An 18,760-nucleotide genomic window follows, 5' to 3' on the forward strand; every position below is an offset into this window, starting at 1 on the left:
GGCTCTGTGCTGAGCCTGGAGCCTGTTTCACATTCTGTGTCTACCTCTCTCTCTGCCCCTCCCCCACACATGCTCTGTCTCTGTCTTTCAAAAATAAATGAATGTTAAAATTTTTTTAAATAAAAAATGTTTTAAAAAAGGAACTTTAAAATAGTTAAGTGAAAAAAATCATAAATATATGTTGATTTAGGGGGTTAGTGCTCTTCTCCACATGAATAAACATTAAAGAAACTGATTCTCCACTTATCTTCAGTCTCAAAACACAACACTGGTCACAAGTGGCTTTATGGGTGAGTTTTACAAAAACGAAAACCTTCATAAAGCAAGAAAGCTACATAATCCATTTTAGGAGGCTTGTTTACTCTGATTCCAGCATCAGACAGGGACTGTATGAGGAAAAAGTTATAGGCCAATCTCACCTTTGAGCATAGTTGCAAAATGCTAAATACAATATTTACTAAGAGAATTCTTCAATATATTATATACATGTATATTATATATATATATATATACAGTATAATACATACTATATATATTATGTATACATATATTGTATGCATGATGAGGCAGTGGTACTTATTCTGGGAAAGCAATGATGATTTAAATCAGAAAGGTTTTTAATAATTGGTTAAATTACATATTAAAAGGAATAACCAAGCGGCACCTGGATGGTTCAGTCAGTTAAGTGTCCGACTTTGGCTCAGGTCATGATCTCCTGGTTCATGAGTTCAAGCCCCACGTCAGGCTCTGTGCTGATAGCTTGGAGCCTGGAGCCTGTTCAGATTCTGTCTCCCCCTCTCTGCCTCTGCCCCACTCACACACTCTGTCTCAAAAATGAACATTTAAAAAAAAACTTTAAAGGTATAACCATATGATGACTTCAACAGGTTCAAAGAAAGTGATTAAATTAGATGCACATTTCTACCTTCAAACAAAGCCTCAGCAAAACAGGAACAGAAGAAAAATTCCTTAACTTGGTAAGTGGTATCCATCAAAAACCCACAGCAGAGATATTATGTGGTGGGGAAGTTTTAGAGTCAGTTGTGTTAGTCAGGAACAAGTGAGGGATGCCAAATAGCACCCTTACTGTCAACATTACGCTGGAGGCTCCCACCAGTGCAACAAGGCAAGAAAAGGAAATGGGAAGTAGAAGAAAACAATCATTTTGTGCAGGCAGTGTAGCTGTTCATAGAAAAAAAAGCTGAGAGGTGCTACATAAAATCTATTAGAACTAATTATAGAACTCAGCAAAATTTCTCAATTGGAGATACATAATGCAGGAATCAGTTGGGTTCCTATATGTCACTAAAAACCATTTAGAAACTGTAATTGAAAAAAATTATACTTACAGTAGCAACCAAAACTATATATGCAAGAGCTTTTATGGAAATGACTCTAAATTCAGACAGAAGATCTGAACAAATGGAGAGATATATCATGTTAATGGATGGGAGGCTTGATTCCATAAAGATACCAATTTGCCCTAGATTAATACAGGATGTTCATGGCATTTGGTCAAATGATCCCAAGAACCGTCCAGACAATTTCTAAGAAGAATAAAATGAGATCTCACAATTTGTGAGATCAAGTCCTGCATCAGACTCTGTGCTGACAGCGCGGAACCTGCTTGGGATTCTCTTTCATCCTCTCTCTTCCCCTCCCCACCTCTCTCAATAAATAAACATTTAAAAAAAAAGACTCATTATAAGTTACAGTAATTAATATGGTGTGGTGCCAGTACTGAAATAGATCAGTAGAACAGATTAAAAGACACAGACCCATGCAAACTTGATAAGAGAGAGGTGGCTTAACAGATCAGTAGGACAAGGAAAAACTATTCAATAAATTAAATAAATTGTGAGGAGAAAAATTACCTCATGCAATATACACACAATATTCTAGAGGGGATTAAAGACATGAATGTGGAAAGTGAAACCTTAAAACTCCTGGGAAATACATGAGATTCACTTCTCACCTCATGGCAAGAAAGGATTTCTTAAAATGAGATTTGAAAACCACTAACAATAAAGGAAGAGATTGATAAATTTGACTGTTAAAAATTTTAACTTCTGTATGACTAAAGACACCACAAATAAAGTTAAAAAGTAATGCTACAGACTGGAAATAGATAATAGTTGCAATTCATGTGACCAGCAGAGGATTAGAATCTGTAGCATACTAGAAGCTCTGACAGATTAGCTAGAAAAAAAAAAATACACTCCAATTGGGGGAGGGGGAAAGTGAGCAAAATCTATGAATAAGCAATTCACAGAGGAAAGACCTGAATACTCAATATACACCACAAAATATATTGAATTTCACTAGCACTCAGAAATATATGTTGAAACAAGATACTATTTTGAACCTATCAGCCTGGCAAAAAATTAAAAGGTGGTCTATTTGAAGTGTTGATGAGGAAATGGAACCACAGGAAATCATATGCTGCTGCTGAGAGCGAAAATTAGTGCATTCTTGCTGGGTAGCACCCGCAGCCTCTGGCACGGGAGCTGGCAGCCACATTCTGGATAGAGGACCTGGGAGACTATTGTCTTTGTGCACAGAGACAAGTCCGTGGGCCTTTCTTGCCTGCAGAAAGTGGAAAGAACTTAAATGTCCATGATCAGGAAACATGGATACATAGTATGTTTACATAAGCGACTAAATGACTATATCCAATAAATCTTGAAAGCATGTTGCTGAACGAAGAGTTGCAGAAAACTGTATGTAATATGACACCTTTATCTGAAGTTTAAAAACACTCTAAACAGGGACGCCTGGGTGGCTCAGTCAGTTAAGTGTCCAACTCTTGATCTGAGCTCAGGTCCCGGATCTCACAGTTGGTGAATTCGAGCCCCACATCAGGCTCTGTGCTGACAGCAAGAAGCCTGCTTGGGATTCTCTCTCCCTCCCTCTCTCTTTGCCCCTCCCCTGCCCACTGTCTCTCTCTCAAAATAAACAAACATTAAAAAAATAAATAAATAAAAACACTCTAAACAATATCCCCATGATGCATGCATACTTGTGAGGCAAAACTATAAAAATGTGGTTGAGATGAAGACACATCAGCTTCTAAAGTACAGTTAGATCTGTGGAGATAGAAGGGGAGAGAGGGAGGTGAAAACACAGAGGGCTTTTTACCTTGCTCTGTCTCCAAGGACAAAATACTGAGATTTGTACCATCTGGGTAGTGGCCACACAAGTAGAGTTTGTTATAATCTATTTTGTCTCTATATTTGAAATGTGTCATGGTTTTTAAAAAATTAATTCTTCTGAGGGGATAAAACCCTTAATTTCCATTTTCAAGTAGGCACAAATTCAAAAAAGATTTAAACTAATTGATATTTTCACTTGTGAATGGCAGTTTTGGGTGGTGGGTTGAAGCACGGGACTCTGGGGCAGCCTTCCAGGTCTGAATCCTGCTCTGCCTCTTCCTAAATGGTATTTGGGAACCTTTTTCATCTCTCTGCCATGGATTCCTTGGATGTAAAATGCCGCCGCTGGTGGTGATGATGATGATGACCATGATGATGATGATGATGATGATGATGATGATTAGTACATGCTCATTGAATTGTCACGAGGCTATGATGAGTTAGTGTGCATGAAGCACTACAGAAGGGGACTCTATTATTATTATGCCCGAATATGATCTACCATTCAGAGACACTAATTAGAAGCAGGGGAGAGTGGGGGAGGGGATGAATAAGCTTTGTTTAAAGAAATCATGTAAGTAGATGTTGTTTTTAGTGATGGTTGCTCTTCTAACTGCAGTAAGACAAAAATATCTCTCAGATCTCCAAAATTAACCTGTGGAGTTGGAGATGATTCAGCCCCCAGTGACTTCACACGTATCTGCTTCAGTTTAGCTCTGGTAAGTAAAATCATCACTCATTCACTTTTCAGAGCTGGCTGAAAAATCAATATGAAAAACAAAGTCAATATGTAACTCTGTTGAAATATATAGAATTCCCTCTAAAAATGAAAGCTACATCAATCTTCAAGTTTTGACAAAGATGTGGTATTGTTGTATCACATAATAAGAATGGCTATTTTTGTATTTAAAAACAATGATGAAACATAAATCTCCCCCCTAGATGGGGATTTAAATTGAAGCCTATTTAATGTCTCAACTAAGTGAGAAATCACAGACATTAGGGGCTCAAGGACGATTGTCTGAAAGTCGATGCCAGAAGGGAAAGATTGCAGGCATTGCCTGGGGTTGACTTGAACTTGGGTCCAGCTGCAATTCTCCTACTTTCTAGCCCCATAGCTTTGAGTGAATTACTTAAATCTGCTATGGCTCAGATTCTCATTTATAAAATGGGACTCACAGTCCCTCTCTTGCTGAACTCTTGTGAAGACCTAATACGTGCTCAGTGCTGATGGATGGGTAGATTGTAAGGGTCTAAGACAAAATGAGATCATGAGCTGTTAAGTCTTACAGCTGACTCTGCCAATCCCTCTTCACCTTACCTGGAACAATAACTTATTTCCAGGCCCAGGAATTTTTTGAAATGAAGAAAACTTGGTCTTCTTAAAGATGATCAAATGCTGGGGCGCCTGAGTGGCTTAGTCGGTTAAGAGTCCGACTTTCGCTTAGGTCATGATCTCGCGGTTCGTGGGTTCGAGCCCCGCGTCGGGCTCTGTGCTGACTGCCAGCTCAGAGCCTGGAGCCTATTTCGGAGTCTGTATCTCCCTCTCTCTCTGACCCTCCCCTGCTCACGCTGTCTCCCTCTCTCTCTCTCCTAGAAATAAATAAAAATATTAAAAAAAAAAAGATGATCAAAAAAAAAAAAAAAGATGATCAAATGCTGCTTTTAAAGAGTAAATTATTCAGTGCAAGGTATTGCAACAATCAGAATTGGCTTTTCTGTAAGAAGTGTTCTGTTTTGACTGCCAATGCTTTTGTACGTCCTTGCACAGCATCCTGGAATGTCCAGTCCAGTTGGGAAGATTCATCATGCCCGGTCCCCCCAAAACACTCAAGTCATTTCTAACCTCTGGATGAATGACTCTCTAGAACTGAGCAGCCACCAAGGGCAAAGCCAAAACTCTGTGCCCACTCCCAGGCCTGAGGCAAAGGCAAGATTTCCGAGGCCACCAAGCCTGAGCTGGAGGCAGAATGCCTGGCTGAAGCAATACCTCCTCCTCTGCACACCCTTCTCAGGCAACTCCATCCTTCTCCCATCCTCCATCCGAGTCCTGCTATACCCAAACCTGCCTCTCACTTCCTACCCTCATTTTTTCATTTAAGTGGAAGGGCAGTGTGGTGGTGGGCCCAAAGAGGAGAGACAGAATCCCCAGGTGGGATGCAGTGTGGCTCTGACTAAAGTGATTCCCAGCCAGCTGTGAATAAAGACTGTGCTTTAACCAGCTAATTTGAGGTACTTGCATTTTCTTGGAAGAACCTGTTTATCTCTTGGGATCTGTAACTGACAAATTCTTTAAGGAAGATGAGTCTTATCACCATCTCTTGCCTGATGGAAAGGGTTAAAGTTTGGGTGGGAAAACAGGAAGATCAGGTAGGACAGGTTGGTGGGAGGTGCCCACTGGGCAGGCTCCTGTGACCATGTCCACTCAGAGGCCCCTTGGGCACCTGGAACAGTGTGCTGAATTCATCCTTCCCACAAGCTCCTAGATGCCTGTTTCAGTGGGTGGTGCCTTAATGCCACCTCACCCACCTGGTTCCCCAAGCTAGAAGAAGCACTCAGCATCATCCTTGACTCACCCCTGCCCCCCCACCAGTCATCCATGCTGTTCCTTATTGCCCCCAACCCCCATCGCTCAAAGGACTAGCTAAAATCAAAATCACAGTGCATTCAACTGTCTTGCTAATTGCCATGGCTTCCTACTACCTTGGGAATATCTCATCGCAAGTAAAAGTGTTTGAAATCCATATTTCAAATCATCTTATTAAAATTTTTGAAATTTTTATGGCTCATTTCTTGTCAGATCCGATTAGTTACTTTTACCTTAATTTGGCTACAGAAAAGCTCTTACGATGAGGATAATCATCAGCTCTGCCATTTCCTTGCCATTCACTTAATGCTGGCATGATTAGTGTATTGTCTTCAGTCCTCAGTTTTGTTTCTCATAGGAATCTTTTGAAATCACTGGTCCATTTGTGGCGGTTTAGTTAGAACTAAATAATATAATCACTGAGTCTGTTTAACTGAGCACACATAAACAAATGCTGAAGTAAATCAAAACTTTTGAAAGGAAATAAACAAGTGAGGGATACACTAAATATCCCCAAACCCTGGGTGGGGGACTTTCCCCACTTCCCTTAGAATGCCACACACCAGTGGGTCAGTCAGCCTGTGTGCAAAGTATTAATAAAGCTTAACTTCTAAGAAGACAAGGAGACAGGAGTGCCTCGGTGGCTGTCAGTTGAGCATCTGACTTTAGCTCAGGTCATGATCTCGCAGTTTGAGGGCTTGAGCCTTGCGCCAGCGGTGTGGAGCCTGGTTAGGATTCTCTCTCTCTCCTCTCTCTCTGCCCCTCCCCCATTTGTGCTGTCTCTCTCTCTCTCTCTCTCTCTCTCTCACTCTCTCTCAAAATAAATAAATAAGCTTTAAAAAAAAAAGGAGACTGTTGGGTGCCTGGGTGGCTCAGTTGGTTGAGCATCCAACTTTGGCTCAGGTCATGACCTCCCCTTTGGAGGGTTTGAGCCCCACATTGGGCTCTGTGCTGACAGCTCAGAGCTTGGAGCCTGCTTCAGATTCTGTGTCTCCCTCTCCCTCTGCTCTTCCTTCACTCATGCTCTGTCTCTGTCTCTGTCTCTCAAAAATAAATAAAAAATGTTTAAAAAAAAAACAGGAGACAGACTTTCTAGTAGTTTCATGTTGCACACCCTGGAGTGTTGCCTGGCAAATACTGCTGCCCTACGAGCCATGGTGACCCACCTGTAGGACCCACAAGCTGCTTGCTTCTTACTAGAGGGGGTGGAAATTTGGGAACCTCAGGCCTCAGCCACAGAAGTGAGCCCAGGAGATATGTGCTCAAGGCAGGTGGTTCTCTTGGAGGTTCGGGGAGACCCAGGCCTGAAGAAGGCTTGAGTGTGCTGGACTGAACTGCAGTCAGAAAAATACATTCCTGACCCTCCCAGGCCATCCAAGTTTTATTGTGGTGCCTTTTAAAATATCCCAAAATATCTTCTGTAAGCCTCAAGAATGCTACCTCACTCAAATATGAAAGGGATTAGACCAACAAAGGCATTTTTTCACAAGCTTCTGAGCTTGGATCATTTCTCTGTGGAGAGATGGGAGGATCCAGGTTTTTGCTTGTCTCTAACTCAAGGGTCCCACCATCACTCAACAATCATATTTCATTGTACCTCCTCTAGTGCCATGGTTTTAATATTTCAGCAGTACACAAGCCACAGTTTTATACAAGGGAAGGAAAATGTTTTCTAGGTTGACTTCACTGGAGATGCAACAACTCAATTAGTCTTTCTGGAAACCATAACTGTTAGGTTCGCATTTCAAAACTCTACTTAAGGTTGGTTAATAGTTTTGTCCCTTTAGCTACTTAGGACAAGCAAGATCTGAAGCAGAGGCAGTGTCTTCTCTAGAAGGTGTTTTGTCATCCTCATGGATATCCCATCCTGCAGACCACCTCACCCCCACAGCCAGTGTCCCCTCCTCATTCACACAGAGAATAGACAAGAAAGCAGGCAGGGAGAGGAGAGGCTGTCACTCTCCCCACTGGCTCCTGGCCCCTTATCAATAGTGAAGGACACAACCAGTCAACTCAGCCTTTCTGGATGCATGAGCAGATAAGCAGAAAGACAGGTGCTCAGCACAAAAGTTCAAGTGATTTGTGAGGCAGCTCCATCTCAAGGAGGCTTCCTTCCCAACAGGTCAGTACAAGTGATTGCCAGGAATTTGGATTACCACTTATCACTCTCTGCTCAGGGTCTTACCCTTCCATGTATGCTAGGGATGCCCCTCCCACTTTCCTTGTACTCTGGGTCTCCTGCTTTGACAGATGGTACTTATTAAGCACCACACAGTGGTTTTGCTCTGGGCACCATCTCCACTCTTAACTTCTACTTAACACTTTTAGCTAGCTGTCCTCCTTGCCATCTTCTTAGGCTGTTTACAGAAGTGAAGTGATACTGTGTGTGCACTGGCTATGGCAGAGAATTTCTAATCTTACAATGTTGACACAGCTATCCATTCTAAATCCAAGTTTTCCATACACTCCTTAACTGGGAGTAGAGGAGTTACAGAGTCCCGAGAGTAAGGAGAGAAGAGTTGAGTCTGTCTCCCAGCTCCTCTCTACCTCAACGCATCCTGGGCTGATGATGCTCAGAGCACTTCATCCCTCATAACCATCATTTATTTTATTTTCCCCAAAATGTACTACCTGTTCTTACCATGCTGAAGTTCATCTGCCTCCTTTCTGCCCACTCACCCAGCTTGGTTAAGATCTTCCTGCTGTTTATCACCACCAGTTCGGCATTTCACCATCTGGGAGAGCTTAGCATTGTCTAGAAATGTGGAAACATAGCTTGTACTATGGTGGAACATCATTTATAGGAGCATCAACTGAGACTGGCACCAGCACTTTTCCATTTAGTGAAGGACTCACTTAAATTATCTTTTGCTTGCTCTCTCCAAACTGGTTCACGAACTACCATTGTCACACCACTCTCCCAACATAGTTCTGATACTTTTCCTTTCCTTGTAAATATTCTAAGGGTGCTTACTCTCAGAGCACTGACTTCACATTGCTTTTACCTGAGCTTCCCCATCAGGGGGAAGAAGGCCCTGTGTATTCTACAGGGACCAATTTTGCAGCTCCCTCAATCTTGTCTCATTGTGCCAGTCAAGTAAGCTATATAGTAGCTGCATAATCACATTTTTGTCTCCATTCTCAGAGATCCTGAGGTCCACTCTTTACCTTTCGTGGCTGGGGAATGGGAACACTTTAATAAATATGGTTAAGAGAATTATCCCTGGACAAAAGATCCTTCCAAAGGCTTGTACGGAGCAGTAAGAGGACAGTTTCACCAAGACCTAGTGTTAACCCAAAGCAAATATGTGTCTGCTGGTCAGGCCTGTTTCCCCAAATATCTAAGTGCCTTCCTGACCTTGGCCTCCAAAACTCACATGCTTCCTTTCAGCCTGCAGTGTTCCTCCCTGCTGTATCACCAACACAGCCCCCTGCTGAGGGTTGGGACAGAAGGATGGATGGAAGGAAGCAACGCCGAGATTTATGTGTGCAGAAGTCTTCTGAATAGGACCACCACCATCCCCTCCCCCACTTCCCAGTTTTCCCTAGTGCACACACCTTCCCTTTAATAACACACGCATGATGGAAACAGTGGAGTCTCCTCATCCCTGCCTGGCAGATCCCCCTGGGAGATGTAACAGTTAACCAGAGTGCCTTGATTTTTTTTCTCTCAATACTACCCCAGCATTTCCCATAATATATGCCACAAGATAGTATGTATATGTGTATACAAATTTCATAAGGTTCAGTAAGTTTGAGAAATGGTAGACTAAACAAAAGTACCCAGGTGCCTTTACTGTGGGACTTCTCGAAGCCTTTAATAAACTCCTTGGTACAACAAATCTTCAAGAGCCAGCCATAAGATATGGTCATCCATGAACTCATTGTAACTGACCACAGACCGTTCTTTACCAGAGTGCCTGTCAGGACTAGTGTCCTGTAGGATACATGCTGGGGCATGTCGTGGTCCATGGGTCTTATAGGCAGCATGTCAGAGTCACTTAGGGGGCCTGTGATTACCAGCCTCTCCTGAAGATGTTCATACTGGCAGTCTCGGCTAGAGTGTGAGAATCTACTTATTTATTGTCTTTTTTTTTCTTAAAGCTTTCTTGATGATTTTGATGATCCACTGCCCTTGGGCTCCCCTGCTGTAGACTCTTGATATTTAAGGCTCCAGAGATGCTATACCTCAGAGATGCTATCTCTCCCGAGCCCTCCCCATGGAAGTTTCTAAAGCCCTTGTAGGTAAATAACACTTTCTTATACAATAGAGATGGCTGAAGACTTACCAGGAAAACCACTCAAATCCTTTATGATTTGGGGAAAATTAGTGGCCTATATCTATGACTTTAGAAACCGCTTTATAACACTGTAGCCATCCCTGTTTAGCCACATTCAAGTCCACCTTTAGCTTCCCCCCCACCCCCCCACCCCCGCAGCTGTTCTCACTCATGCCATTTTGGGCTATTTCAGACGTTTCCATATTTTGTTTCATTTATCTGTGCCTCACATCTTCAGGACCATATTTTGGGGAAATTTCCCCTGTAGCACTTCATATGCAGCCAAACTAAGAATAAGTGCTCAATAACTACAGAGAAATCAAAGGACAAAAGAGATTTTGCCCAGAGTGAACAAAAAAGGGTTAAGGCTGACATCAGAGTTAAAAAGCAAATAGAAAAAAATAATAATAATAAAAAGCAAGTAGAGAAAGGTGGTAAATCAGTCAATGTGGCAGCATGAATGTGTACAACTTACCTGCTGAGATTACAGCATTTTAAATGGTAGGTATGTGTCATATTCTGCCACTCTCTGAAATTTTTTTTTGTTACTTCTTTGTTCAATTTTTAACTCCATGATATATGCACCACTAGTGGTTTAGGAATAGGGTGACTGAGGTGCTTGGGTGCCTCAGTCAGCTGAGCATCCAACTTCAGCTCAGGTCATGATCTCACAGTCCATGGGTTCAAGCCCTATGTCAGGCTCTGTGCTGACAGCTTAGAGCCTGGAGCCTGCTTCAGATTCTGTGTGTGTGTGTCTCTCTCTCTGCCCCTCCCCCACTCGTACTCTGTCTCTCTCTATCTCTCAAAAATAAACATTAAAAAAAAAAAGGAATAGGGTAACCAACTTGTTCCAATGTGCCTGGCACTTCTCTCACTCTAGCACTGAAAGTCAGCTATAAGGGAAACCCCTCAATCCTGACAAGCCAGAGCAGTTGGTCACTCTACCCAAAAGACAGAAAGACTTCTTGATCAAATAAAACTGGGAAATGCTACGTCACTTCTATCTACCTGCGTCACCACCACAGTAACAAAACAAACTACCACAAACTTAGTGGCTTAAAACAACACAAATTTATCATCTTCCACCTCTAGAGATCAAAAATCCTAAATGGGTTTTACAGAACTAAAAATCACTGTATCAGCAGAGCTCCATTTTTTTCTGGAGGCTCAAGGGGAGATTCTGTTCCCTTTCCTTTTCCAGCCTCTAGAAGCCAGCCACATTCCTCGGCTGGTGGCTCCCTCTTCCATCTTCAAAGCAAGCAATCACATCACTCTGACCCTCTACTTCCACCATCAAATCCCGTTCACTGGCCCACTCTATCCTGCCTCCATCTTTCACTTTTTTTTTTTTTTTTAATGTTTTATTTATTTTTAGGAGAGAGAGAGACAGCGTGAGCAGGGGAGGGTCAGAGAGAGAGGGAGTCACAGACTGAAACAGGCTCCAGGCTCTGAGCTGGCAGTCAGCACAGAGCCCGACGCGGGGCTCGAACCCACGAACCGCGAGATCATGACCTAAGCGAAAGTCGGACGCTTAACCGACTAAGCCACCCAGGCGCCCCAATCTTTCACTTTGAAAGACCTTTGTGATTAGGGCACCTGGGTGGCACCCGACTTCAGCTCAGGTCATGATCTCAGTTTGTGGGTTCGAGCCCAGCATCAGGCTCTTTGCTGACAACTCAGAGCCTGGATCCAGCTTTGGATTCTGTGTCTCCCTCTGTCTCTCTCTGCCCCTTCCCCAACTTGTGCTCTGTCTCTCTCTCTCTCTCTCAAAAATAAACATTTAAAAAACAAGACCCTTGTGATTATGTCAGGCTTACTGGATGTTCCAGGGTAATTTCTCCATCCCCAAATCCTTAACTTCATCACATCGGCACAGTCTCTCTTGCTGGGTAAGGTACCACATTCACAGGTTCCAAGGACTAAAAAGTGGACACCTTCGGCAGCCGGGGGTTCATTATGCTGCCTACCACACCAACCTCTCTCAGAGAGTTGATAACACTTTGATGTGTTAAAGGAATATTGTTAAGTCTTGCAGGAAAAGAATCTGTTTAATGTTGCCTAACCCAGTATTGTCCAAACTTACTTGAACAAGAAAGAGACTCCTTACCTCCAAAGAGCACTTATCATATCATGGAATTTGGCTGCTCTCACATAAGGGGAGAATTCAATCCCCCTTATGTGCTGCCCAGAGTCCAGAGACTTTCCGTGTGATATGCAGACAAGGACAGCTTTGAAGGAAGTGGTTTATGGATCCGATTCCTCTTCCTCACTCAGTACATACTCTTTTCTACATGTACGTGCCTGACAAACAACATGAGGTCGAAGCATGGAGGGTCTGTCTTCTTTCTGGAGTTTTCGTCAGCGTCCATACCCATAAAGAATCGTATCAGGACAAATATATTACCCTGGGGTGCAAAACCTGCCTGGTCAGATACAGGGATGATGTGAAGCTCCGGGGTGGGTGATGCCTCTTTGAATCGAGATGCCATAACCCTCTCCCTACCCATCTCATTTGAAGCTGCATTTCCAATAAAAATTTTCCTTTTACTTTAGTATTTATCAACATTGTAATATTTCATATTGTGCACTAAGATAAAATAACTCACTCCAGAGAAAATGCTTTGAGGCTTGGAGATTTTTGGTTACCAGAATCGTCTTTCAATTTAAATTTCTATTTGTATGCATCCTTTGGCTGTAGAGAATTATGATGAATTGATCAAATAAAACATTTTCAAGCATAAAAACATATATTAAGTTAAAGTTCTCTGGGTGTCATAGAAAAGAGATACAATTTCAAGGGGAAAAAGAACAATGTAACATTTCTAAAGAAGAGCTTGTTCCTGTCACTTTAAAATGGGCAGTAATGTTCTATCACTGTCAGCATTTCTGTTATATTGGACACATTTTAAAAATTATTTAATAGGTTATTTTTTAATGTTTTTTATTTATTTCTGAGAGAGAGAGGCAGTGTGAGCAGGGGAGGGTAAGAGAGAGAGGGAAGTACAGAATCTGAGCTGTCAGCATAGAGCCTGACGAAGGGTTCAAACCCACGAACCATGAGATCATGAGCTGAGCCGAAGGCGGATGCTTAACCAACTAAGCCACCCAGGCGCCCCTTACAGGCTAATTTTTTTTTTTAATGTTTTATTTATTTCTAGGAGAGAGAGAGACAGCGTGAGCAGGGGAGGGTCAGAGAGAGAGGGAGTCACAGACTGAAGCAGGCTCCAGGCTCTGAGCTGGCAGTCAGCACAGAGCCCAACGCGGGGCTCGAACCCACGAACCGCGAGATCATGACCTAAGCAAAAGTCGGACGCTTAACTGACTAAGCCACCCAGGCGCCCCATAACAGGCTAATTTTTAAATATCACTTTTATAAGATATAGAAATCATATCTGTTAACAATTATAACTAACCTTAAGGTGCAAAATACGTGCTGCCAAGTTAAATAGGTAAGGAGATACATAGTTTTTCAAAACCCTTATGGGAACATATGAGCAAAAGCTGTGACACCTACTGGTCTAGAGAAAAGTGTTGGGAGTGCTGGCGGGGGAAGGAGCCATGTTTGGAATCAGGCAGAGGAGCCTTGGTAAAATTGCCAGCATCACCCAACATTTAGAGTTAAGCTATGAAGTACCTGGCACAGCGCCAGCCAGTGCTCCCTTCCTTCCACCAGGTCCTGCCATGTGCCATGAGTGTGTGAGGCACTGGGCATACTAAAGGGCTTCGACACCAGTCCCCACTTGCACAGAGCTTACATTCTGGTGGACATACCTGTATTTGATCTTCTGCTTCTGTGTGGGTACGTGCTTGCTGCATTACTTTCCTTTGTAAATTTTTTATGTTTGTTAATTTTGAGAGGGAGGGAGGGGCAGAGAAAGAGGGAGAGAGAGAGAGAATCCCAAGCAGGCTCCAAGCTGCAAGCATAGAGCCTGACTCAGGGCTCGATCCCACACCTGTGAGATTGTGTCTTGAGCTGAAATCAAGAGTCAGATGCTGAACGGAGTGAGCCACCCAACTGCCCAAGCTTGCTGCTTGTCTAAAGAGTCTCTTAATGGTCTTATCTCAGGCAGCTTTTAGGAGCTGTATTGATAAAGAAATGACTCATTTTTTTATATTCTAGAAAGGATCTTTCTAGATTCCATTGTTCTTATTAGAATAGTCACCTCGGAAGCATACAGTTATTTTAGCGATGGGGCCACTACTCAAAAGTCTTTAGGCCTCTGCTGTGGGACTGACTTCAAAGCATACAGCACAATCTTCTGAACATCCTTAATACTTATAAATATTTATCTTTCGGGGGGGAGCACCTGGGTGGCTTAGTCAGTTAAATATCTGACTCTTGGTTTCAGCTTGGGTCATGATCTCATGGTTGTGGGATTGAGCCCCGAGTTGGGCTCCATGCTGAGTGTGAAGCCTGCTTGGGATTCTCTCTCTTTCTACCTGTGCCCTTCCCCCTGTCCGAAAGTAAACACATTTAAAATATATATATATATATATATTTGTCCTTGAAATACAAATTTGCTCTTTGGGGGAACAGAAGTTATTCACACAAAGGTCTGGTGACCACAGTAGGTGGTCAGAATGGGGCAGGAACATTTTATGTGACTAACTCTAGGAGGGCATCAAGCAGGCAGTCTGGGCTTTCTCATGGTAAAGAAGAGTCAAGAGATGCTGTTTGTTCCCTTTGCACCCAGCCTGAAGGGAAAATCCCACCCATGTCAGGGCCACTAGACTGTGAAGTTGCTTGAAGACTATGGTTTCAAACTTTAGGGAGAGAGCTTCCTGAGCTGTAGGAAGCCTGTGGCACCTGCTACCTTACGGCTGCTGATCCTGCCGCAGCAACCCCACTCCAGGCCATGCCCCTGGGGCCTGCAGCCAGCAGCCTGAGGGCAGACATAGCTGTCTCAAAGGGCCAGGACTGAGGGAGCAAGGCTGGGCCAGTGTGAGGGCACCATGTGGGTAGAGGAAGTGCACAAAAGCCTTGTCTGAATTGTGTTGGGGTATTTATTGGGTCTGTCTGTGAGGCCTGACCATCCAGGTATTAATCACTGTCCACTGAGAAAATGAGTCCAGTGAGGGCAGAGGGCATGGAATATAAGATGGGGAGGCCAGGCAAGGATTGCAGAACCTGGCATGTGTATGGCCATCTGTCTGTCCACTTTGCCTATCATATCTATCACTTACACGTGGCCAAAGAGCACTAATAAAATCTCTATATGGACCCTATAAGGGTCCTCAGTTCTCAAAGGAAAACTCTTTTTTAAGTATAAATTTGCACTGTATTTTACTACTTCCTTATTCTTATGCAGTGTTTCTTTGGTATTTTACTTAGCAGACACCAGTTCGTCCCTGTGCCCAGAACTGAACGAGGTGCTGTGGAAGACATTGTCTCGGTCCTTAGGCAACTTGAATCTCCTAGGGAAGATATGCGTACATGCTGTAGAGTAATGGCCAGCAGATTTCAAATGTCAGCTCTACCTAATTGGTGATTTCATGGAATATTTCATCAAATCTAAGACACTGTCAACTTTAAGATGTTGTTTTACGTGCTTTTGGGAAAGAAAAATATGCTGACAATGAAATTGTGAATGACTGCTTTCTTTTTATTGAGAAATTTTATACTTCTTGAAAGATTCTTTTTGGACTTGCTTAGACATAGTGTTTTATTTAACATGTATTACTCTCGTTCACTCATAAAGTAGAACATAAGAGAAATAAACTGGCTTTGGTTTTTCCAAGCTTCTTCACATTCAGGGTACTGCTCATCTGAAGTATCTTTGACCTGCTGTGATCAGTGTGTGTGTTTCTCACGCAGTGCACTTCTGTTCCCTATGCCAATGGAGAGTGTTGGTGAGGCAATATTCCTTCGAGTGCTCTTGACTTTTCTCCCAAATCTCTGGCTCCTATTGTGCAAATTGATGTGCATATAATGACAACCACAGCGCAAGTGCCACCTGGCAACAGTGACTGTAAGACACATATCAATTTCCAAGACACCGATAAAAATACACTGTAGACTCAAAAGATGGATTCTGAGACTCAGTCAAAAAGACTGCCATGATTGGCTACCCATGTCTGCCCTGGGAATGGTGCCGGCACTGGTGCTACATTCTTGTCATTAAGCAGTAATTTGCAGAACTGGATAGTGGAGTTCTCTGTGAGCTAATAGGACCAGGAAAGCATTATGCATGAAGTAGTTCTAAAAAGGTGTGATTTCAGGGTGCCTGGGGGCTCAGTCAGTTAAGAGTCCAACTTCAGCTCAGGTCATGGTCTCGTGCTCCGTGAATTCAAGCCCTACGTTGGGCTCTGTGCTGACAGCTCAGAGTCTGGAGCCTGCTTCGAATTCGGCGTCTCCTCTTTCTGCCCTTCCTCTGCTCACACTCTGTCTCATTATCAAAAATAAATAAATATTTTTGGGGGGCACCTGGGTGGCTCAGTCGGTTAAGCGTTCGACTTCATTTCAGATAACAATCTCATGGTTTGTGGGTTCAAGCCCTGCATCAGGCTCTGTGCTGACAGCTAGCTCAGAGCCTGGAGCCTGTTTCAGATTCTGTATCTCCCTCTCTCTGACCCTCCCCTGCTCACACTGTCTCTCTCTCTCTCAAAAATAAAACATTAAAAAAAATTTTTTTAATTAAAAAAATAAATATTTTTTAAAATTAAAAAAAATAATAATTTAAAAAATTAAAAAATGTTTTTAAGGTGAGATTTTGCCTGGACAAAAGCAGACCACTTCCAGAAAGGGAAGAGTGCAATATAGGAGTGCAATTCTCGAAGGAATACCCTCAAAAGGGTAAATAAGCATGTCATGTGGAGGGGATGATGGAGGGATCCCAGGCTTTGGTGGGGTTTGGTTAGGGAACTGTGGGATATAAAAGGCATGAGTTTTTGTTTTAGGAACAAATTAGTGTGTTTCACTTGTAGAAACATACTAATGGTTCTCATATTTCTATAACTTTTCTTTCTTTTCTTACTATAGGTCCTGATGTTTTTAGCTCAAAGAGCCTTGCCCTTCAAGCCCAGAAAAAAATCCTGAGCAAAATAGCCAGCAAAACCGTGGCAAACATGTTGATCGATGACACCAGCAGTGAGATCTTTGATGAGCTCTACAAAGTCACCAGAGAGCACACCCACAGCAAGAAGGAAGCCCACAAGATTATGAAAGACTTGATCAAGGTGGCAATCAAAATCGGAATCCTCTACCGGCACAACCAGTTCAGCCAGGAGGAGGTTGTTATTGTGGAGAAGCTCAGGAAGAAGCTGAACCAGACGGCCATGACCATCGTCAGCTTCTATGAGGTGGAATACACCTTTGACAGGAACGTGCTCTCCAGGCTCCTGAATGAGTGCAAGGACCTGGTACACGAACTGGTACAGCGACACCTGACACCCAGGACCCATGGGCGCATCAACCACGTTTTCAACCACTTTGCCGACGTGGAGTTCCTCTCTACCCTTTATAGTCTGGATGGAGACTGTAGGCCCAACCTCAAGAGAATTTGTGAAGGAATCAATAAATTGCTAGATGAGAAAGTCCTCTGAATTCCTTCTCTCCTCCTGGACTTTGCTGAGTTCCAGTTACAGCACCCAATGTGGTCCAGGTTTGAGAAGAGAAACCTGGAAACCCTTGTCGAAGACGCTCATGTTCTGTCCTATTCGCCCATCTGATATTGATGCCAGATTGCATTCAGGTGTGTTTATCCCCTGAGCTCACTGACAGGTCTGTTCTTCACCTCCCTTGGTTTGCCAGCCCAAAGGACATTTCATCTGTTCTAAGCAAAAGGCTGCCATGCTCCTCAAGGTGAGCTCACTTCATCTTGGTGGAGTGGAAGGAGCCCTGGACCAGGAGTTGCAGGACGTGGATTTGGTTCCCAGCTTCACCAGTGCGACCATCCTCGGGATCCTAGAACCACAATGTCCTCCTGCCTACCTCCCAGGACTACTGTGAGGTTCAAATGAGACAATGTGTGTTCACGCTTTTGAAAACTCTAATGTAAGCTTTTATTATTTTCTCTCTGGGGTGTGAGAGGGATCAACCTGGATCTAGACTACTAAGCAGCAGAGAAGAAAAGAATAATAGTATCTAATAGGCCGGGTTTACAGTCTGTCTGTAGATGTGCTGCTTCAAACACGGCTGAATACAAAGGTGTGAAGAAGTGTAGCTGCAAATTGGAAAAATGTTTTCCAAGAGCTGTGTTTTTTAGGTCTTAGATGCAGGTGTATGATCCTGCAGAGGGAATCTTTCCAGTGGGGTGGGAGTGTGGAGAGTTTCCCACTCATAACACAGGAGCAGGAAAGTGTGCTCCCTGTGAGACCAGCCTGAGGTGTGGGAGGGTTTATCCCAGCAGCACAGGAGAGCTGGGCAGAACGAACCCCTATCCATCTCTCTTGGCCTTTCACAGTCACATTGTGCTGTTTTCTTTGGTTCGTTAATAAACTGAAACTACCCTTCAAACAAGAGGTTTCAGAGTTGTGATTCAAAAATAAAATACCTTGGAGTTAGAGGCAGTGCTAAGAATAATTGAGGGGCACCTGGGTGGCTCAATCAGTTAAGAATCAGACTATTTTGGCTCAGGTCATGATTGCAGGGTGTTGAGATCGAGCCTGGTATTGGGCTCCATCATAAGATTCTCTTTCCCTCCTCCTCCCTCTCTGCCTTTCTACTGTGCACACTCGCTCACACACTTGTGCACATGCTCTCCCTCTCAATCTCTCTCTCTCTCAAAAAAAAAAAAAAGGGA

General features: G+C 43.2%; 1 protein-coding gene across 1 annotated transcript in view; it reads left to right on the top strand.

Annotated features, from left to right (window-relative positions):
* TNFAIP8L3 (TNF alpha induced protein 8 like 3) overlaps nt 1–18,477 on the top strand; it is a 41,270-nt gene extending 22,793 nt beyond the window's left edge. Inside the window, exon 2 of the mRNA XM_039237086.1 lies at nt 16,999–18,477. Within this exon, the coding sequence (XP_039093017.1) occupies nt 16,999–17,561 (563 nt within the window). The 3' untranslated portion in view covers nt 17,562–18,477. The remainder of the gene's footprint in view (nt 1–16,998) is intronic.
* The last annotated feature ends 283 nt before the right edge of the window (nt 18,478–18,760 follow it).

The sequence above is a fragment of the Hyaena hyaena genome, unplaced genomic scaffold (assembly GCF_003009895.1).
Source record: "Hyaena hyaena isolate Hyena2069 unplaced genomic scaffold, ASM300989v1 scaffold_120, whole genome shotgun sequence".
NCBI lineage: Eukaryota > Metazoa > Chordata > Mammalia > Carnivora > Hyaenidae > Hyaena > Hyaena hyaena.